This window comes from Parus major, chromosome 9 (assembly GCF_001522545.3).
Source record: "Parus major isolate Abel chromosome 9, Parus_major1.1, whole genome shotgun sequence".
In the NCBI taxonomy this organism is placed as follows: domain Eukaryota; kingdom Metazoa; phylum Chordata; class Aves; order Passeriformes; family Paridae; genus Parus; species Parus major.
Genome location: NC_031778.1, coordinates 13,683,481 through 13,706,325, shown reverse-complemented (window position 1 = coordinate 13,706,325; position 22,845 = coordinate 13,683,481). Strand labels below are relative to the sequence as shown.

General features: G+C 45.3%; 1 protein-coding gene across 2 annotated transcripts in view; it reads right to left on the bottom strand.

Annotated features, from left to right (window-relative positions):
• The window catches only part of FGF12 (fibroblast growth factor 12), a 217,973-nt gene that overhangs the window by 137,900 nt on the left and 57,228 nt on the right, over positions 1–22,845 (bottom strand). Inside the window, exon 1 of one of the 2 annotated variants that reach the window (XM_015637866.2) lies at positions 92–237. The exons of the other annotated variant lie outside the window; for it this stretch is intronic. Within the exon in view, the coding sequence (XP_015493352.1) occupies positions 92–179 (88 nt within the window). The 5' untranslated portion in view covers positions 180–237. Of the gene's footprint in view, positions 1–91; positions 238–22,845 lie in introns of those variants that run through there. 2 annotated transcript variants of the gene reach the window in all.

Sequence of the window (22,845 nt, the reverse complement as noted above, 5' to 3'; positions counted from 1 at the left end):
CGGGGGACACGGCGGGGAAACGGGGCCAGCGCGGGCCGAGCGGCGCCGGCCGGGAGCGAGGGCGGCGGGGACAAGGACGCGCGCTCCCCACCTGGGCTGTGGCTGGATCTCAGGCGCCTTCCACAGAGACACTGCAGCATATGCGAGCCTTTCTCCAGGAGAAGCCCGAGAATCCTCATGGATTTCACTTTGTGGCGCCCTCCCGCTCCTCGGAAAAGGGACCGGCCCCGGAGAACCGGCTCTCAGCGGCGGGGCGCCGGGCCCCCTCGCCGCCAAACTTCCCGGCCCATCGCCGCGGCCCCGCCGCGCCCGGGGGAGGGAGGGGGGCCCCGCCGCCACTTCTCGGGACTTGTCCGCCGGCGGAGGGCCGGCCGTGCCGGGAAGCGGGGCGGGCTGCCTGGAAGGACGTCAAGCCCTAGAAACACGCGCGGCCGGCTCCCAGCCCTGCCCCCTGCCGGCACAGCCCCCGCCGGGGCGGGCAGCGCCGCCGGGACCCCCCCGCTCCGCTCCGCTCCGCTCCGCTCCTCCGGCGGGGCTCTGCCGCCTGCCCCCGCCACCGGGCCCGGGCCCGCCGCGCTCAACTTCTGCGAGTCCCGGCGGGGAGGGAGGAGATGGCCCCGGTAGCCGGCACACCAGCCCGGGGCAGGGCCGGTGACCGAGGGGGCCGGCGATAAAAGGCACCGTGTGCGGGGGCACCGAGCGCGGCCCTCCCGGGGGCTGGAACCACGGGACCGGCAGTGGGGCCGGGAAGAAGAGACACCTCTGGTCTTAAATCACCGCTGGGTGCGGCTGCCCAGACAGGGGTGCTCCTTTATGAACACGCTGTAAACGAAGGAGCCTCCGTCTTTCCACCTACCCCAAGGCACCAGCCTCCTGCAAAGGGCGCTCCACTGAAACTCAAGGTACCTTTTTTTTTTTTTACCCATTTTTAAACTATTATTTTTACAGCGCTGCAGACTCAAACCTCAGTGTTGGCACTGCACAGAGAAAGGTAGGGCACTTATTTCACATGCAAGGATGGTTAGGGGAAAATGCTCTTCTTAGAACTGTCTCCAATTCATGAAATTACACAAAACCCACAACACGAGGCTGGAAAGCACAGGAGCATAGAAAAACTCCCTCAACAAAACAGTACTATCATACACAAAAGCCGTTCAAAAGAACTCTTTCACCTGAATAAACTCTAATAGTGCACTAAAAAGCAGTTCCCTCTGGGACAAATAGGAACCCAGCAGAAGGGTGAATTTCTAACTGAATTACTTTGTGCTCAAGCATGGATACCTACTCACACACCACATTTCAAAGCCTTCTCTGCTTTAGTTTCTCCCAATACCTGGAAGAAGTGACCAGGTGTCTCTGACCAGGTCGTGAGATGGACATGTTTCCAGAGACTGCACTCTAGGATGTAACAGGCTTCTGGCCAGCACTTCAGTGGGATGCAAGAGTGGGGATACAGACTTAGTAAGGCACATAAACCAGGCAGAGCAAAAGAAATGCTGTTTAGGTGTGAGAATCTATCAAGCACATGTGGCAAAACTAATAATTTTGAGAGCATCTGGAGTCTTTCATGCCCTCAATAAATACTCCATAGTTTCAGTTTTACTCTTGAATAGAAAAAGAAAAAAAAATCCAGTTAAAATGCTAAATGTTTCATGAAATGATAGCTCTTATTTTCCAGTCAACTCTACTTCATATGCTGAAAAACAGCACTTGGCTAGAAGCAAAGACAGTAGTGTACAGTTCAGCATGGTTAGAAGGATGGAAGATATTGCTAACATCCCTGGGATTCATGCTGAACTCAGTTTTTGTTGTCTGCTGTGACTTAGGCTGAAAAATCATCACTATGTCTCAATTTATAAGCTGTTTTAGACAGGACCTTGCACATGCACAAAGTGATAGCAACAAGCTAGATTAAACTGCCCTTCTCCACGTCCCCCGTTACCCAGGATCATTGCTCCATCAGATTCCTCAGCAATCCCTGCTCCACAGCCATCATGAAAGACTACAGTGCCATGTCAGGGCAGATACCAAACTGGGACTACACCTGTCACCTCTCCCCTTCACCCAGAGTTGTCCTTCAGTCCTCTGCTACACCTGATCATCAGAGAGCAAGCCTGTAGCCCTGCTGGAACAAGGCCAGAAGTAGTTTGAACAGTGAAGCCCTAAAACAGAACTGGTGGTTCTCCAGTACTTTGGTAATAGCACAAAAATATAATAGTCCTCTTTCTGCAAATGCTTGAGCAGCATGTTTGAGATGAGAACAATTCTGGATCTGGCCAATCAAGGACAGCACAGTGAGATCCAAAGTCAAGGTGTCCTCCTTGCTTAGCAGCCAACACGGAGCTGTAAATGAGGGGCTCTCATTCAGAGGTGCCAGGACAGAAGTGCAGCACTAGGTACGAGGGATGAGCTGCTCTTTGATGTTACACATATCAGACTAGAATGGGAATGGGCAGATTTATCCCATGAACATGCAAGGGCAAGTGTCTTGGACATGATACAGATCTTTGTTAAAATAAAAAATGAAAATGGCAACAGGTATCTGATTTTTGAGACCTCTGTTTAATAAACTAACACAATTGTTCCTGGAAAATCTACTCAAAATAGCGCATAAAACCACTAATAAAATAATCCCCATTTCTTTGGTGAGTTTTCATCACCTTGCAGCAAGTCTGACAATCCAGCTTTTGTGGGGCACACTCTAGGGGGTCAGTTCCTGACTCACATTAGAGAAAAGAAGGGAAAACTCAAACCAGTGAAAAGAAGGAATATTACCTGACATTTCCAAAGAAGTGCCGTAAGGAGTGCAAGCACGTGCTCTTTCAAACTGAGTAGGTTTAAGTAAGTTTAGACAGCAAAATGGTAGCATAAAAATGGTAAAGGAAGAACTGTGATGCATGACTCAAGTGTTTACATGCCACAAAATACTTAGTAATATCATGTACCCAATTAGATAAATCTTAGCCCAGTAAACAAAGCTTAAATAATTTGAAAAGATAAATGGAGCTGGCATAAATTGAGACATGTGTTAACTCATTTTAATCTGAAAACAAGGTAAACCAAAATAAAAATTTATTTCAGTGCAGAGGGACAGCATGTACCCAAACAATAATTCAGTGGGACACAGTGGTGCAGAAATCTCACTATGGCTCCATTGATAAGCTCGCACTACTAAATAATAATGCAAATAGCATCTCAAAAGTTACCGTGAGAATGCTACAGATATTTCAGTTTTTAGCCACTGGTAGAACACAGGTATTAGAAACTATAGTGTGCTTGCATAAAAGCAGGGACTACATTTTCTGGAACACAGAGAAAGCTGTGAAAGCCTCATTGAGGTCAGAAGACATTTACAGGGAACACAGCGTCATGTGTGTTTCTCCCTTATTAAATTAAAATGCCATTGGCCTTCTGAAGCACTGAACAGAAACAAGAATATGTTTTGGATTATGGAATTTAAATTAATACCTTCTACTAAAAAGAGGAATGTACTGCGCTCTGATCAGAGAAAAATAAGGTGATTTAGCCGACAAGGCTCTTTGCTAGGTATTAAAATAGCATGTGTATGAGTTCAGCCGTTACAAAAGCCAAAAAATAAAGAAAATCTACAAAAGCTCCAAGAACAGACTAGCCAGGAAAGGTAATTTCCTTGCATTCATACAAAGGCAGTAATAATCTTTCAAGGTGCTGGGTCTGTGCTGTTCTGTTTTCACCCATACTGACTTGTAGTTCTTTGAACACTGTGATGGGTACACAGACAAACAGCTTGTGCAGGTGTGTTATTTCTGGTTGGCTGGTTTGAGGTTTTTTGCAAGTCTCTTCCCTTGTTGTATTTTCTGGCCAAACACATGCGGATATGATGAGAAAGGGCCCATTAACCTTAAGGGCTTTGTCCAAGCTGGTGCTGATGCAGTGCTTGGACCTTGTCCCTCTCTCTCTCTAAATTTACAAAACTCCTTGCACTTCATGCTCATTTCTCAAAGCTCACTCCGTGGGTCCATATGTGATGAGTGGTTGTGTATTTTTCACTGGTGGCAGAGAACCACAACACTTCTCCTTGCAGGAGCCGTTCTAGCAAAATCTATCTATGGGCCAAAAACTACAGCCCTTTTAGTGCAAGCCACTGTCACCATTGTACTCTATTTCTGCTTACCCTTTTCCCTTTCTTTATGAAGCAGAGCACTCCTAGCAAGGAAGGATGGTGGAGTCTGCTTCAGGGGCGTACCATCCACATACAGCTCCTGCTGCACCCAGCTCCACCAAAGCACAGCACCAGAGACAGTGGGAACTGCAGCACAAAGTTGAGGGGTTTGCTGAAGGTCATACAATAAATTTGTGGACAAGTAGGGAATCATCTGTCAGTCCTCATTCTGGTGATTTAATGAGAGGATTAGCCTCTTCCTGATCTTCCTGATATAAAACTGCACTCATTATAAGGCAAAGATTCTGCTGGAAACTCTATCATGGATAAAGTAAACCACACACCTTCTGAGAGCAAATACAAGATGAGACAGAAAAACGAAGACAGAGCTTGATTTTATATATCAGACAAGAAAGGTTAATTTCTTAGTAGCTTTTCTGAACAAGAGTGAACAGAAACCACCGACTCCAGGTCCTGCTGGACAGACTGACGTGGTAAAATCTCAGCCCCTCTGAGCTCACCAAAGCAGGTTCCAGAGCAAAAGAAAAGATGGCCCATAGCCTTGATAATTTAATTGGTTTATCCCCAGACACATAAAAAGCTTATAGTAATGAGTACTCAGGAGCTGAATTTCCTGACATTAAGAAGAAATCTAATATTACATGTAAAGAAGGCTTTGTGTATCACATATCTTTAGTCTGAATTAGGGAGAAGTGGTTGTTTTGAATATTTTTCAGTAGAGTGACACTTCCTCAGAACATGAACTTCTACTTTATTTTGGCATCTCCATTATTTTGGCAGTAGTATGAGCAGCTCAGAACAGATAATCTGGAAAAAAAGGCAACCAGACACTGTTCCTTCCACCCACTTCCACTGCCCAGCAGATGCCCTCATCTACAGGATGTCTCACAATGTGTTTAAGAATCCTTAACAGATTTCTCCCCAGCTAATTTTTATACTCATTTTTGGAAACCAGTAATACTGTTGGCCTCCCCACTATCTTTTGGCAAGGAGTTCTACAGGTTAATTATGTGGCAGAAAAAGGCTTTTATTAGTTTAAAACTCCTTGTCCATAGCTCCATTTAATGCTCACCTTAACTTAGAAGGTGAGCATTTTAAGATTATATTGTGAAATGCTAATTTTATGTTCTCCAGAACAGTCATGGTTTTTTACACCTCTGTCGTATTTCCTTCCTCTATTGTTTCATTTCTGAAGGCACCTGAAAATGCCTAATCTGTTCCATCATTCCCTGGGCAGCAGCAACTCTTCACGCTCCACTGACCTTGTCGCTGTTTCCTGTGCCTTTCTAGTTCTATCACATCTTTTCTGAGACAGGATAACTGGAGCTGCACACAGTACTCAAGGTGCAAGTGCTCCAGGGATTTCTAGCACAGCAGAATGATAGCTCCTATTTGCTTTCTCTACCTTTTCCAATAATTTCTGCTTCCATCTGCTGCGTTAGCACTTTCAGATAGGTTCACACTTTCTCTGTGGTCTTTTTCCATTGAGGAATTGGACCCCAGTAGCACCCCCTACTCTGAGTGACCATAATTTATTTTTTTTTTATTTATTTTTGTATTTTTATATTTATGTAAGATTTATATATACACACTCCCCCATATATTTGGGTTTCATCAATGGATGCATTACCCTGCATTCCACCCCAGTTTATACTGTTGCTAGTTCAGCAGATGCTCTTTTTCAGGTGCTCCTTCTGCAGCTGTTTTGTGTCCACTTCTGTTTCTCTTACCTCCAAAGTTTTTGTCTCTTCTTCAACCCCTCACTCTTCAAGATCATTTAGGAGCATGTCCAGGACTGCACAGCTCAGTCCCTCTTCAACACAAGAATTTCAACACTGGCAATTTCCCCACTGATGAGACCTGCCCTTTTTCCTTTAAGGGAAACATTCCTTCCAGTAAGGAAGCATCTTAGAAATCCAGACTTCTGCCTCACCTTTACCCAGCTGCTCAGGGAACCTGAAGGAATTTGGAGGGATGTTCCCCCCTAAGAGCCATGCAGTGCCTTACCCAGATGACCAAACCTGACTGCCAGCCCCCCACAGGATGGCTGCTGTGATTCTTCACAGATGGAGTTCAAGGCAAACCTCCAGCTGTTGCCACATTTGTCCTCTGAACCCAAGAGCTGCAAAAGCACCTTCTAGGTGCACCTCTTTGGGGGTTCAGGTCTCCTGCCAGCTGTGTTTGCTGTTTCACATCTGCAGCCCTTCCAAGGGGAACCGCGCTGGAAGACAGATCTCCCCCGCCTGCCGATCCCTCCAGGCTCAGAGGTTATGAGAGAGGAAAGCAGATTAAAGGGCTGTAATGCAGCCAGCACGGGGAAGATCTGACCCACAGGGCTCCAGTAATTGAGGTTATTAATCCACAGTAGGTAATGATGGCTTTGCCTGAGGCATGACCCAAGTTTTGAGGGCAGCAGATCACAGCTGAGCCAGGGTTTGGAGGTGGGCAGCAAGCCAGCCTGCTGGCCAGCAGAGCTCCTGGGCTCTGCCCACCAACAGCCCCTTGGCTCCTCTGCTCTCAGCAGGCAGCCACCAAGGCAAAGGCAGAGCTGGAATAGGTGCAGCTTCCAAATTCAGGATGTGCTCTTGGCTTTCCCCCGAGTTCCCTGTGTGAACAGGCAGGGACATGCTTCCCTCATCTAGGAGTGTGACCAATCTATCCACCTCACAGGGAAAAGTTGTCAGGCTTGATAAAGGGGATTTTCTGAGGGTGAAAGTACAAAAGACCAACCATTCAAGAAGCCATCTCCCCCTTCCCCTCCAGCAAACTCACTCTTAATGTTCCAGAGGGCATCTGAGGTGGGGAGCAGCATCTGTGGAAGCACGAGCCTCCCCATCTGCCTACTTGCAGTGACACTTACAGAGCCTTTTACTGTTGTCTGTACCTGAAGTGTATTTATTCTGGCATGCTAATACAACGCATGTGGCACAGCCTCATCAAGACAAGCAAGTACTTGCCTGCCTGCCTTGGGAATGATGGTACAAGAAACAATTTCTGCTCCAATTCACAGCTGCTCCAATGACAGAAAAGCCACTATCAGGACACCACAGTTCAGACCCTCACTCATTAGGTGGCCACCATGGCTGAAGAGTGCACAGAGACACATCTGAAACAGATTTCTCTGGAAAGACCACTATTCTGGAACATGCAATTCCCAGTGCCTGCAGTATAGCACAGCTAAGGTTCTTTATCAGACCAACACACAGACTTGTCCCTGCTGGTTCTCAAAGGAAGAAAAACAAAAGCTAGGTATTAAATAATAATATTACAGCACAGTTATGAAGGGTCTATGTAGGTAAAGGAAAATTAATATTTCAAGAAATTTGAAGATGGGATTTACAAGACCTTTATAAGAGCCACCCTTGAAATCCTAGGTTGTTAGGACAGGGTTTCCTACTGGGTACATTTTTTTTCCAGGTGAACTGAAGTTGAGACTTTTTATCTGGAAAATTTACTTTTCTGTTACTCATGTAGCATAGTCCTCACCCGAATGCAAGAGAATTAAGAAAAAATTATCTGTCTCTTTTTTAGAGAACATTTACTTTCAGGCAGTAGTAAAAAATAAAATATAACATGTTATTTTTCTTAAAATTAAATTTTTCTAAAGTATCTCAACTTTACTGAAGTATTTTGGCAATATTATGAAAATAAAATTGTAAGGAAAGGCTTTGACCTTATCAAAATAAAACACTTCTGTAAGATTCTCAAACAAAGTCAGGCAACTGAGGAATACCAGGAGTGTTTGGCTGACAGTGGTGTGAAGGACAAATGATGAAGGCAGTTGATATGACCAGGCTCAGACCCTGCCAGCTACAAGGCAGAACCACTTTCTTCACCCTCTCCTGTAAGAGAAAACCCAAACCTGAGTAACACATTTTGGGTTCCTTTTTGCGTTTGACTCATGGTCCAGCATCTTTAAATGTTTCTATTGTTAGCTTTTCTCTGCAGCCATTAGAACCAAGAAATCTAAATATGCCAAGTTATCATTCTTACGTAATGGCTCAGGGATTTAAGAAAGGCCCCTGATCTTCTAAAAGTTAGCAACAGCAGTTTGCAATAACTACACCAGTGACAGGTAACAGGGCTGGCTCCCAGGGACAGGAATCACTGCTGATGTGTGACATACTCAGTAATGGCCTTACCCTGCTTTTGCTGAAAACACAGCAGTGCCAGCACACAGGCAGCTCAGAGTGATTATCAGACCCTGGAGAACTCTGCTGAAAGTAAAAATCCTACTTTCCTCAGCAGCTAAAGATATTTCACTTAAGATGGAATAAAAATTCTAGCAAATCCCATTCCAAAACATGCATAATCTGGCAAATTAGGAAGGAGTAAGAAGTGGTCAAGTCAAAGATGAAGCGCTGTTATGTGAATATTCCTGTGAAGCACAGCAAGAAAGAGGAAATCACAAAAGATAGATGACCAATGGGTGGAATTTCAAGAGGATTAAAATACAGGAGGAAAACGCTTCTGTGTGTGAGCAGATAAATCAGCCATTTCTTTATCAGGCATTACCAGAGGCCTTGAAGGTCAAGGACCACAATGATTGTCTGCTTCCCACAGGCAAAGTTCAAAACCTGGACCACACACAGCACACGTGATGGACCTGGCACAGCACAAAACGCAGCTCAGCACAAGCTAAAGCAGTGACTGCAGCCACAGAATGGACTGAGGAAGGGTTAGAGGAGAGAAGAGTGTGTGCAGAGGATTTTCCAATAATGTTAGAGAGCTGGGACTGGGTTCTCTGATCTGATCTAACTGATACTGCTCCAGAAGGTCTGAATTTAGCCCATATATTTCAGGCACTGATATTTTATTTTTTTTCTAACAGGCACTTTAGGGATGCAAAGCTGAAATGATAAAGCTGAGCTGCTGCTCCGTCAGCATGTGCTAAGCTATTTATGAGTCACTAAAACACACCTTTTCTAATTCTCACCTTAGCTGGTGAATGGCATGTGGCCAGGATGCCTTTTCCAGCTGCTTGAGAAAAGTCACCACAGTGTGATGTGTGCCAGGCTATTGGCAGAGCCACTGCACTGGCTCTGCTACAGGACATGTTTCACCTCCAGCCAGACCTGCATTAGCCCTCTACCTGCTTACACTGGGACAGTCACAGACATTATCTAAACAAGTGTCACCCAATGGCAGCAAATATATTTTAGGAATTTCCTTCAAATGGGGAAGCCTCTTCAGAATGAAAAAAACACAACTGCAGGCTTGTGTCGTGCCAAGTCCCCAGTGCTGCCTTAGCCCCACACCCCATTTCTGTCCCTGCACAAATGATCCTACCAGGTACAGGGGGCTCACAAGTGAGTGGAACCACAGCCATCACTTTCCATTCCCAAAAAGCTGCGTCCTGCAACTCAGCAGTGAAGCAGTAGTTCCAATGGGGAAAAATGTCCAATTAAAGCACAGCTGTTCTGAGCCAGTTCTCATGTGTCGTGCATCCACATCCTCAGACCACTGACAAAATTATTTCCTTGCAGCTGGCATTTGCTTAAACCCCCAACACAGAGGCAATCTCAACTATGCAGCACTGAGGTTCACATAAACCCTCCTAAGATGTGACATCCCAGCAGTGAGGATTCCCTTAGCTCCATCTAGATATCTTGAAGGCCAGCCCCACATTCAAATCCCTACACTCAGAGGCTTGACTTACGTTTTCTCCACCACTTTGGTTCCTTGACTGTTATCCTGATCCCAAGGGGGATTTTTCCATCTCCCACTCCCCTTCTCAGCCAGCTGCTGTGCACAGATTTAGCAGGATGACTCAGAACCAGGGAATGACAGCTCAACATTTTCCTGCTATAGAGCAATCACTGTGTATCTCCAGAAGGTCCTTGGGTCAGGACTGGGGCTTCTGCACGAGGGAAAGGGAAGCAATGGTTGCTTTCTGAGGGAAAACAGACCCACTCTGTGGGACCTCCTGCTGCTTCCCTCTGTCACAGCCTCAACTTGTCCTTGCTTAAGTCTCACAGGAGCAGCTTGTTGTAAAATACAAGTTTAGCCATTTGCTTTTCATGACAGCAGAGCCTCAGAGCTCCTGAGGTCAGCACCAAGCACTCTGTGAGACAGCACACAACACTGGAAGCTGTGAGGAATGGGAAGGCTGATTCCCAAGGGGGTGTCTTTTCTTTTTCCCTGCTGAGTTACAGCAAGTGTCACGGCCACATCATCTATTTTTCATTCCCCAGTGCTCAGTGTCAAGCCATAATGAAGCCATAAGGAATCCAGCAGCACTCAGCAGTGCACAGAAGCACTCTGGCTCAGCTCTGCAGAGCTGTACAATGTAGTATGCAGCGTTGCAGGAAGGAGAAGAGTCTGACACCAAGAACGCTCCCCATTTTTATATGCTACACTCCCAGAACTGCAGCAAGAGCAGGTGAGAGCAAGGCAGGGCAGAGAAAAGCCTCGCTGCTCACCCTGCTCCCTCAGTCACCACCCTGGGTACAGCAAGAGCTGTCAGGCAAGGCCACAAATGTCCAAGGTGGTTAACGTCTGCAGCCAACTACACGAAGGCAAGCAGGCGGAAGCAGAAGGATCTGTCTCACGATGATGCTCTCAGAGGACAGATGGTCAAAGATAACTTCTGAAAGAGTGCATAAGTGGGATTCCTGGGTCTCCACAGAGCTGCAGTAACTCAGCTGCCTTTCCCCAGACCTGAGGCATCCCTAAATGTGGCAGCCAGGGAGAAGAGCTTTGCTGCCAGAGCCCATGGATGTGCACTGGACACAGCATGGCCACGGGTCAGACTGTCCATGCAGAGGAGCAGGCATCACTCACGAGGAGACCCAGGGATCCTTCCTGCTGCTTGGCCCCCTCCATGCCCACCACCTGCCCCTTGGCACGGCTCCCCTGGGCTCAGGCAAGGCACCTGAGCTGTCTCTTTTCCCATTTATCCAGAAAAGAAGTGGGGACAGTTCTCAATGAGCAGCAGCCCCAGTCTCCAGGTAAAACATGCAGTGCTTTTGATGAGATAGAACAGACAACAGCTTTACTTGTACACCATTAGGGAAAGCATCTGGTAATGGGCCTATATTAACACAAAGTAAATTAACAGTCAGGTACAACCTCGGAGCTGACATCTGCTCCAGCCTATGGGATAGTCTGAGCAGCTAAAACTGGAACAGAGCAATTCCCGGGGAACAACTCATAGGAGAAAGCCTGCACTGGCCTGTCAGGGATACAAGCAGCAGTGCTTGGATAATCTCATTCTAAACTATTTTTCTGCTCTTCCACAACCTGCTTCACCAGTTAGGTACTCACCCTGTAGAAACTGTTGGGCCACGTCTCTGGTACCCCATAATTTTTTTTCCAAAGTGCCACTCTCACCAAGGAAGGTTTCATGGAAGATGCCTACTGAGCATCCTATCATTTTTCTTGGGGTTGTTTTCACCAGCTGGGATTGATGGAAATGGACACTTGGCCATCCTGCCACATAGCAGCTGTGTTTGCACTGCACTCCACTGAGACCTTGCTATTTACATCTAATATTCCAACTTTTCAGACTTCCTTTTATACCATGTTACACATTTCATATTTCCTCACTATCTCTTTTTAAGTCCTGTTAAGATCCTGATGTCCCTGTTAAGATTTTGCACACCAGAAAAATCCTGCTGAGAAGGGAGCTCAAATAGGCAGGTGATGGTTCAGCCCAGGGTCAGGGTAGTTAACACAGACACAAAACGCTGTGTGAGGCTTTTCTCTTAACACATCATAAGGCGTTACAGAAGACAGAGCAGCTGCCATCCACTTTCCTACAGGCAGTAGCCTTGAACACCCTTTCATATTTTTATTGCTGTCAGGATTTTCCTACCCCACAACTGCTCTTGAAAAATAGGAGTCCTGGTGGCTGGGACCAAGCAGGAGCACAAGGATGCTGTTTCTGCATGTGGTGTACAGCAGTTTTTCCATGTGGGAGGTCCAACTGATCAGCATGCCTCCCCAGTCTTGCAAAAGGGAGAACAGGTTTATTCTTAAGGCTTTAGCTGATTCTTATTCTTTACACAAATACTGTGTCTACAGCCTAAGCATCACAAGGGTTTACAGATGCTTTCTTCTTTGGTGGTGTAGGGTTTAGCAGCAGACCTTCTGCATACTTCAGGGTTATAAATGATACTATCTGTTTTTAAGACTACAGGCAATGCTTTCCCATAGTTTAATGGTTGTACTAAGATGGGTCCTTGACTGCTGACAGCAGTAGGGGTCACTGTAGCATGTGCTAAGAGAATTCAACTAAAAATAAAAATCTAAGGGGAAAAAACCCAACAAGCTGAAGCATCTTGTGACAACTCACCCCAGAAGCCCTGTCAATCTGCCAGGACTGCATTACCCAGGAGCTGGGAGTGAAGCTAAACCATCCACCATCTAACACTGAAGAGCTCTTTAACCCACTCCATCTTTAGCTGCTTTCCGTTGCTGGCTGCTTTTAACCTAGTTTCCAACTCAGAACTCTTATTTCTGGCTGCAGCTTTCATTAGCAGAGACATGCTCCCCATTCAATTCCTTCCAGAGATGTAGGCTACATCCCCAAAGTGCCCTTTTGGGAAAGTTTTCTGATGCACTTGCAGCCAGAGGGTTCAGTGCCCTGGAAAACAGGGAGGAATACAACTTCCAAAGTGCATTTTCCCCCTCAGTACTAAGAAGCCAAACCACACTAGTGAATTTTGTAGATGGGATTCTTCTTTCCTAAGAAAGAACATTGCCAGTTTTGTTTCTAAAACTGATGAGAAAGACTATTTCTAAGGACTTGGAGGACTCTTTTCCCTTTGTCTTTTTCCCTATCCTTTTGGAGTGGTAGGTGATTCACTGCTTCTTTCTCTACTTTTTCACACCTCCATTATTGATGCCCTCTTGTACAGGCAGCTGGGGAAGAAACAGCTTTCAGGAACTCCCAGTGATCACAGATATGCCCTCATCCTCAGCTTGCCAAGTGCTTCCTTGCTGCCAGAAATACTCATTTCCTGAAACACTCATGATTTCCTGCAGGAAAATCATCTCCTGTCACTACACAGAGAGGCTGTATAGGGAGGAATGCAGCAGTGCAGGCTCCCCTCTGCAGAGGTGCTCACATACATACCTTGTCACCTCCCTTACTGCCTGACTTGGAGGCTGTCAGTCTGCATCTTGTCTTCCTCCAAAACTAGCTGTGATCTTACATGATCAAGATGGACATTGAAAATAAAAATTATTTTAAAGTGTAGAACACTTTAATTGAAGCCTTCTCAGTTTGATGCTCTATACCAACCCCTTAGTTTTCCTGGGAAGAGAGTACAGGGCTTTCAAAGGCTGGGGCACATGCTTTCTTCTCAGAAGTGTCCACACTCTTTTTATTGTCAAGTGAGAAGTTTCCTTAAGAAGGAGGGGTGTAAACTGTCTCCAGTCCCAAAGCCTTGTAACCAGCAGAGCACCACATTTGGCTATTAATGTCTGCTGGGAGACTGGATTTATCAGCTCAGACACCCCGGCTGTGTAATTACAGTCTTGAAGCAGACTGAGTCCAGCCAGCCTAAAACACAGTCCAAACAAGTTTCAATCTGTCTGCAAAAGATTTTGTAAGACATACCCATGACTACTGGCATCAGCTCAAAACACTTCTTTGGTTTAGAAAGCATCAATGCCAGAAGATAGATTGGGTGTGCTGAACATCAGCAGCAGAGCAGTTCCCACAACAGCTGTGTACGTTCACAAATCCTTCCAGTCCGCCTTGGCAGAGACGCTGAGGTTGGCATTTCTGTCCCCACTTCACAGGCAGGGATACTGCAGCAGGACTGGGATAAGCAGCTCCCAGAGCCTCACACGAGCAGCCCGAGGCCATGGAAGGAGCTGCATTACAAGTGGCTCTGCACTGAGGACTGCTGCTGCTGTGTGCTGGGCTCAGCACCCTGCCAAGCAGAGGCAAGACTCTGAAACCTAAAAACCTGTTCCACACCTCCACACTGACTGACTTCCCACCATCTCCTGTGGGGCTTCAAGTGGCTTTAAAAACAGCAAGTTTTACTTGATGGAGGTCAAGCCAAAGAAGAAGTTTGGTCATCTGCTGTCACAGCATATCCTGTGGTTGAAGTAACCCAAATCTACTGCATCCCTTTCCTCTGCCTGAACCACAAAAAGCTGTTTTCCTTTAAGATGGCCTTATAGCTGGGCTTACTGCCCGCCAGGCTTGTGGTCATACTCTCTCTCAGGGCTTTTATAGACTAATCCAGCACAAAAGGCACTGGCTGCTCTCCACTCCAAACCTGTGCCAAGCTGTGAGATAGATGGAGCTGCTTATAAAATGTATCATAAATTGGAACAGCGTAAGAAGCTAACAGCAATTCTGCTGAATGTAGCAGCCTACGTCCCAAAGGACCTCAGCACAGCTGATTTACAAAAACAATGCACTCAAAACAAAAAATGTTTCTGTAATTCAAGAAATTGCTCATAAAACTCAACCTCTGCAAAACTTTTGCAATAAGATCTCATTTGAAAACCTGCATAAGTAGTCCCTAAATGTTTAAGTATGTAAACACTAGAAATATCCAGTGCAGACAAACACTGGGGGAGAGCACACACTCCCCATCATGCCCATTTTTGGCTTTGGTTTTGCTTTTTTCATGTGCCTTCTGGGTGATGAGTTTGTGATTTCACATACCACCCCACACCTACTCAGTCAGTAACATTAACAACTTTTCACTTCTTAAAACCAAGGTACCTCTCAGAGCTCCACCTGGTTGGCAACTCTGTGAAGACCACGAGTCCTACACAGGACAAAGTTCTGGCAACACATGGCTTCCCAAATGCACAAAGCAACAAAAAAACCCAAACCTGGAAGCTGAAAGAAAACAAAGCAAAGTTCTGAAGTATTTATTGTTGAAGGTGAGAAAGCACTGGAAGAATTTAACAAGCTGGATCTTCCATCACTGGAAAGTTTTAAAGCAAGAGGGGACGTTTTCTTTATTCAGCGCTGCACTTCAAGCAGGAGTCAATTGAGGGCAGTCCTGTGACTTGCACTCCACAGGACGTCAGACTGAAAGATCACAAGAGCCTCTCTGACCCCATAACCCAGGAATTAATACCTGGGAGGAGTTTCTTGTAAAATCTGTCAAAATCTGCCCTTTAAATCCCTTCCTACAGCTTCTCTGCTATGAAGTCACAATGGAAAATCAATTAAAGAACACAGAAGATGGAAAAAGGAAAAAACAAGAAGCTACTGACTGAAGAAGGATGATGGAGGTTTGAACACTGCCCCTGCAGCAGGCTGAGCAGGACCTGTTCTGAACTCCTGGAGATCATGGGAGGTTGGCTGTTACTGATTTCACTGGTGCTCGTGTCCTCTGCAGGTAAGTAGAGGACAAGGGTTTGAGTTCTGCAGGATACAAACAGCCCCACTACGCAGACAACCGACCTACAAAGCTATTATTCCTTCATTTGAACATCCCAACCAAGCTACCTTTGTGATTATAACTGTAGACCAAAAGACAGTGTATACAAACAACAGGAAAAAAAATAATCTAACCCAGAAATCCAATATAAAAAAATAAAACCACAAAGCTGCAGTTTCATTATTATTGTACAGCTGCTTTGGAATCAGAAAAATATAAACCTCCATCAGCAGATCCGGGTTCCTTAATGCAGCTCAGAAAGTTGGCAGGGGACTGTACAAGGGATGGAAACCAGACTGCACAGATCCTCAGGAAGCCACCAGAGGGTAGCAAAGCATTTTAGAGAGCAGCTGTCAGGCAAAGCTTCGTGATCCGTACCTGCATCTCCTTCCTCACTTTCTGGTTATTCCAGCTACTCAGGAAAATTACATTTTTATTCATCCCTATCCATTCGTTTTAAAAATTCTGCCTTGCTTTCTTTGTAGATGAGAAGTAAAATTTATATTTCAATTATTCCTATCCTTCTTCCTGAAAGAAGCTTGTTTCTCCCTCATTTTCTTCATAGTGTCTGCATCCCTCCCCAGCCAGCTCTCTCCTGCAGCAGTGGGCAGCAAGCCATGTCCCATGGGGATGGCCTATGGTGCAGCAGTGGGTGCCTCCCTGTGGGGAGCTAAGAGGAGGGGAAGAGGGTCAGGAGGGAAAATAGCTGTTTCCAGTATGTCAGGAAACTGGTTACACCAGTAGCTCCCCACATTAGGAGTCTGGATTACCCCAACATCCCTGTAGTAGAATGTTCAGATAACACCCTGAATTGTTGATGGCCAATGCTGAGCTTTTGCTTGTTTCAAAGCTGTTAAAAGTACAGGAGAGGAAGAAACATAATATTTTTTGTAATACTTCCTTGCCTCTTCAAAAGTCTCCGTTCTCCACACTGCAGATTCCCACCCCAGTCACATGGAAAGCCCTCAGCTCTACAAGCACCTCAAGAGGACAATAAACCAACCTCCTGATCCCCCTCATGCCCTCTGCTGAGTGTAAGAGTAGGAAGACTTCCAATAAGTTATTATTATTACTATTATTATTATTGTATTCTGAGGTTCCTGTGTGCTAGGTCTCAAGCCAGGATGCAGGGAGTCGTGTTGCCCTGCTCTGGGAAGCTTATATGGGGAAAGGAGACCAGACAGGAACACAGAGGAGGGGGTGGGGGGGACAAGAGTCTGGCTTTTAAATAGCTAACTTTTTCATGCACAGTCTGCAGGAATCAAAAATAGCTCCTGAATATTTCAGCAAATCATTCCCAATAATTAAAATTGTGATGTGTTTTCTGTCAATCCCAAATGCAGTGAAAGCCTTGAGATATATTATTCACTACAAATTATTCATCCAGCTGCACTTGCAGAGTTGAAAATTTCCGTTCACTTAGACCTAAGCGCAAAGAAATCCTGCAGCCCCTAAATGAAAGTCTCTCAAATCTGTTCCTTGCTAAAAAATACAACAAACTAACCTTCCCTGATGTATCCTATTTATTTATTACAGGTGTGTCTTACCAGTAGGTTAACACTGTAGTGCAGCTGACACCTAGCACTGATTAAGTCGTATCTATTCAGGGCAGCTGCTTTCAGTCCCTATAACATATAGGTGGAAGTCACTGAACACATTTTCCACAAATTGTACTCCTAATTGGACTATCCCACTTGATCTGTCCAGGTGCTGCTCCAGACCTGAGGATCAGCCCTTTACCACATTGTCAGGAAGCAATGGGAGGTAGAGGAAAGGTTCTTGCAGACTTCCAGTTCTGGGGAAAAGCTTCTGCCTCTGTAGAGAACTTGATTATCAGTCCTGCCACCAACAGCAGACACCTTTGCTCACAGGCTCCCCAAAACAGACACAAAAGCTAAATGTGCCAGAAGCATCACTCTCTTGTAGTGCTGTGAAAAATCTGTGCATCATTTAAATCCAGCCCAGCAGCTCACTTCTCCATTACAGCCTCTGCATGAATTACAAATGTGAGGCAGCAGACACTCAACGAGAGTCAGAGCACACTCTGGGCAAGACCTGTTTACAGACCTTTTTAAAGAAAGTACCCAATACTGGTCAGGAGACCTCAAAGGGATAGCATATTTTGGAAGCATTGAGCATCTTTGATAGGGCAATCAGAGCACTGCTATCTCGGTTTGAGATTCACTGTCTGTCCAGTATGTCTGGATATTTAATATAAATTAATCTGTTATTACAAATCATTCAACCTAGTTCTCCTTGACCTGCAGTCTGAGACATCCTGGGACAAGACAGGGAGCTAAAACAGGCCCTTTCTCAGTCTGTTTGAAGGTACAGCTGTTAAGAGGATACAACTTCTCTTTATGATTAAAAGGATGGTTATTAGGAGTGATGCCACAGGAAACCCTGGAGAATCACAAACATTCTCCTTTGCAGAAGACTGGCAGTATGGGGAAACATCACGCTGAAGTCGCAGCTCCTTGTTAAGCACTTCTCCTCCTCCTCAGTGACGTGTCACACTGTCATTCCAGAATGTCACCTTGATGAAGAGAACAACTTCTTGAGAGGAGTCATCAGCTTGGAGCAACAAAAGCCACCTCCTTCAGAAATACACCCACAGAAGTGTGCAGGGCCAGGACAATAACGTCACGTCAGGGCATAATTTAAACTCCTGAGTAGTTACAGCTCCTCATTGACACTCTTTTATGTAATGACTAAATGCAATTAAGGTAACAACCTTCCCCATACGGACATGTCTGCACAAACATACAAAGGGATGGAAGAGGGCCTGACAAACATTTTGCTCAGGGAACAAGAAATCCAGCTAGGAGGTCCTGAGCCCTTTTCCAGTCTTGCTGCTCCTGATTTCTTCAGGACATTGTGACAAGCCCTGAAGGCAGGAACAGAGGCCAGAAGGTGCTTGTACATTAGTAAGTGCTCCTTGGCCAGCAGATGCCCTTTCTTGGCAAAACACTCTCTTTGTATAGAAGATCGAGCACGTGTTGTGCAACTGACTGGCAATTTTACAGAACAATCTTGGACTGGCTTTCTGGGGGCACAGAGACATGAGACAAGAGAGATATTGACAACATCCTAATAAACAAACAAAAGAATTATAAAGAAAAAAAACCAACTATCTGTGGTTTCTAACTCAAGAAACATCCACCCTTAGAAGCCTGGTTTTTTCCTAAAGTCTTTTTAGTTCTTGCAGGGCCAAAATGGATAATCAATAGTAAGCAGGGAAAGATGCTCAAATCAACAGAAAGGAAAGAGTTAATCTCATGTTTGCATGACAGAAGTTGCACAGAAGTGCTGTGGGAAGACAAAGGCATTCATATTCAGACCTGAATTAGTGAGAACTCTATGAAATCTGGACCAAAGGATAATAAAAGCAAAAGTCTGCTAACAGTGGTTAGATTGCATGTGTTCTCATGGAGCCTGTCTGGGTGACTCAGACAGAAAGATTTTAGGCAAAGAAGGTTTCAAACAAGCCTTAGTAAAGATAAAAACTGGCAGCAATATAACACACAGCACTCTTGTACGACACTGTACCTGTCCCATCCACCCCTTGTCTTGTCCTGCAGTGGCACCTGGAGCTCAGGCCGGTAATGGAGCACAGCTCTGTCCATGTGGACAAGTGACGAGGGCCAGAGACTGGCACTGGGAGCTCTTTGGGAGTCATCTCCTGTAGAACTTCTAAGATCTCATCATAATGGAAGTTACCATGCAAGAAAAGCCCCAAAACACACAGCAAGAAGAGAGCCTTTACAACTATTTAAGTCCTTGCACATTTGCATCACTGTACTAATAAAGATTCTCCAAGTAAAACTCTTAGCACCAGTTTGATATTCAGTCCTAGACTCTGTTTTCCCTCATGTTGGTCTGCAGGCTGTCCTAGCCCTGCTTGCACTGGCGCTCCATCCGCCCACACTAACATTCAACATTTCTTGGGGAGACCAAAATGGCACTAAACATCAGTGCTTGGCAACTGAACTTCACCATAAAGTCTTTCTGGACAGCCTGTTTTTGCCTTCAGTCAGTCAATATGCAACCAAAGCCGTTTTGCCAGCACTGCCAGCAAACGCCTGTGCTCCTGCCAATCCCCTTGTGTCAGGCTGAACAGTGAACTGCTAAGGACCTCATAATCCCCATTCCATTATGATATTCTCTACAAAAATATGCCCTTGGGCCTGGGTTTCCCCCCCAACAGCCTGGAAGAACTAGAGTAGCTTGGCTCACTGGGGAAAAATGTTCACATTTCCCACTAAGAAAAACTGTGAGAAAAAAAGCATTTGCAGAGCATGCGGTGTAACAGGAAAGGATTGATCAGATTACCTGGAGAACTGATACTTGCCTCTACTAAAACTCTATTTCTGTTCAAAGCCCTGCTTGCAAATTCTGAGAGGAGATAATACAGGATTTTCTTATGGTATTTAAGATTAAATGCTGCATAAGAAATGCAGTATCCTCAAAATGTCGTATCTATAAGCTTCTGATTCACACATTTGCCATTTGGGGATATTAGGTATGATTCTATTTTTTAATGAAGATATAAAACATCAGAAGGGAAAAAAATAAATCCAATTCACAATTCTATCTGTCGAGTTTAGTGTGCACTGACTCCAAGCTCCACAATAACATCACACTGTGAGTGTGCTTTCAACAGCAGCTCCCAGTGCATTCACATCAGGCATTGGGGAAGGCACAGGGTGAGACAGATGACACCCAAAGCTCTTCTAATGCATTAAAACCTTTTTGTCTTAAATTGATCCCATCTCAGATACGCTGAGTGTCGAGTCTCTTCTTTTTCTGGCTGATTTAATTATAACTTTTGAACTGGTAAAAACTGTGGTGTGAAGCTTTGTAAATGAGCATTTTAAAAACAAAGTGGGATAGAAAAAGACTTAAAACAAAAATCTGGGGACAAAATACACTGGCTACATCCATGCAGTTTAACACAGTCTCAAACACAGGAACAGGTTCTGCATCACTTGAAATGAGAGTTTAACCTCTGACCACCCAAGCCACTAAGCCAGTCTGGCCCACCATACAGTAGACATAAAATTGACCCAGAGCACCCATGGAAAACACCTCCTGTATTCACAGTCCCAGACCCCACATCTACATGAATAAACTGTGTCAAAAATCCCTTCACACCTCCCACCACTCCTTTTCCCTAGGTCCCAGTTTTACTTCAGGAGGTTTTACAGAATGGTTGGGTTTTTTGTTGTTGGTTGTTTCTTTTTTCAGTATCTGTTTGTACAAGCAATAATTTTCTTGTGTTTTCTTATTCAAGGATGAACTTATAAGAACAAAGATTTGATCTTTCATAATGCATCATCTTCTTGAACTGACCAAACAAGGTCTCAGTGAAAAACCACGAGCTTTATTCATACCAATCAACATAGCAATAAATGCACAGAGAATAACCACAGAAATAAGGAACTTGCCACCCTCTAAACCTTTGTGAGTGCCTCCTAGAGATGAGGTGTACTCCCTTACACCAGTGGTAGTCTTCAAAGCACAGTATAAATCATGTTGTGTGTGAGACAATAGGAGGGCATCTTCAGAAATGTATGTTCAAAACAATTAGGAAAGGTGACAGAGCATGACAGCCACAGAGATTTTCTTCCTGCTTCTCAGCAGAGACAGAATTAACTCATCTTAGTACAGTACCATAGTCCAAAATATTACACCTACAGTTGTTTTTTAAGCTGTATGCTTTACATGTAGAAAGAGAGCATGGAAATAAACATGAAAAAAGTTAATCATTTCATGGCCCCAACTCAAACTTTTTTTCCTTCAGCAGACGTAGGCATGCAAAGTGGGATCCCAATTTAACCAAGAGCCAACCTTGGCATCAAACAAGTGCTGATACAACCATATGGTTTGAAAGAGTTCTCTCTCCTTCTGCTAAAGTTCCCCCTCACATCTTGTAGAGGACGTGTCTTACAACCATTATCAGCAGCAATTATAAAAGGCATCTGCCTTTGGTGACAAAGAGCTGGAATTGCTGTGAGGAGGTGCAGGGAAGGCTCCAGGCTGACGGTGCTTCCTGCAAGTCCCATCGCTCACTGAGGACACCAGCAAAGGATCTATTCAAGCACCTGCTGCAGGCACTGAGATGTGGGGTGGAGACAGGTGACTGAGCTTCAAGGGAAGAGGGGGAAATGGAAGGGATGGGGTTTTTGGGAGCAGCAGAGGGAAGTGAGCAGGGATTTAGCCAGAGGAAAAACAGGATTAGGGATGCAGAGACACTCCAGACACTTTCCTGGCCCGTCTCAGCTGCTGCCCCACCAATTCTGTTTGTTCCACACAGCCAAGGAAGAGGCTGCCCTGCCCTTTTTCTCATCATGAACCCTTTTTAACTTCAAGACTAAATTCATTAATGTAATCCCAACACTGACACAGTACCTCCTGCACGTAATCATCGAGACTTGTAAATAATTTACAAGAGACGTGAATACACTGCCATCTGCACACAAAGGAACTGCTCACCCTACAGCACTCCTGCTTGTGTTGGTACCTCTGGGGAAGGGAGAAGGTGAGATGGGGACAGCTGCAGGATCATGCTGGGAAGCTGCTGCTACATGGTGGCTCTTTGGTGACTGAGGTAACATAAACTGGAAATATCCAATTTAATCAACCAAAGCACTGCGTGCTAACAGGAGTCCCTGCTGACAGGTGCAGCAGAGAGGACAAGCATCAGCAAACAGGTATAACAAAGCAAGGTCTCACCCCAAAAGATAGCCCAGACAAAGGCTGCACATCACCTCTGACAGTCTGGTGTCACAGTGGTGGGACATGAAGCCTCAGGACTTTCAACCCATGTCTCTGTGTAACCATGACTAGCCCGGACTGGGACAAGCAAGATGGTTTTCCTTGACTTTGGGGCTCCAAAAAGCATGAAGTTTCATGGAAAATTAAAGAGAAGCTAAGGTATCAGTAACTCCTTCCCACATTGCACAATCTCATTCTACTCTTCACTTTCAAAACCTTAAAAATCTCAGGTACACTCTAGGAAGCATCTGCCTTGGTTTCAAACACAGGGCAGAGAACTACCACCAAGCCAGATAAAAAGCAATGGGCTTCTGAATGGATGCCACAGGCTAAATTAATTGAGCCACAGATTACACAGATGAGTACACAAGGCCAGATCTCCTATCAGTAGTTGCACCATAGAGTGGCAATATCAGCCTCTGGAGGGTGTGTGAGTTAATTCAGCTCTGCAATAACAATCCTGTGCAGAGCTCAGCAGGTCGAGGCCATTAGGGACTAGGGCACGAGTCCCAGGCAAGTTGTTTAACCTCTGACATGTGCAAC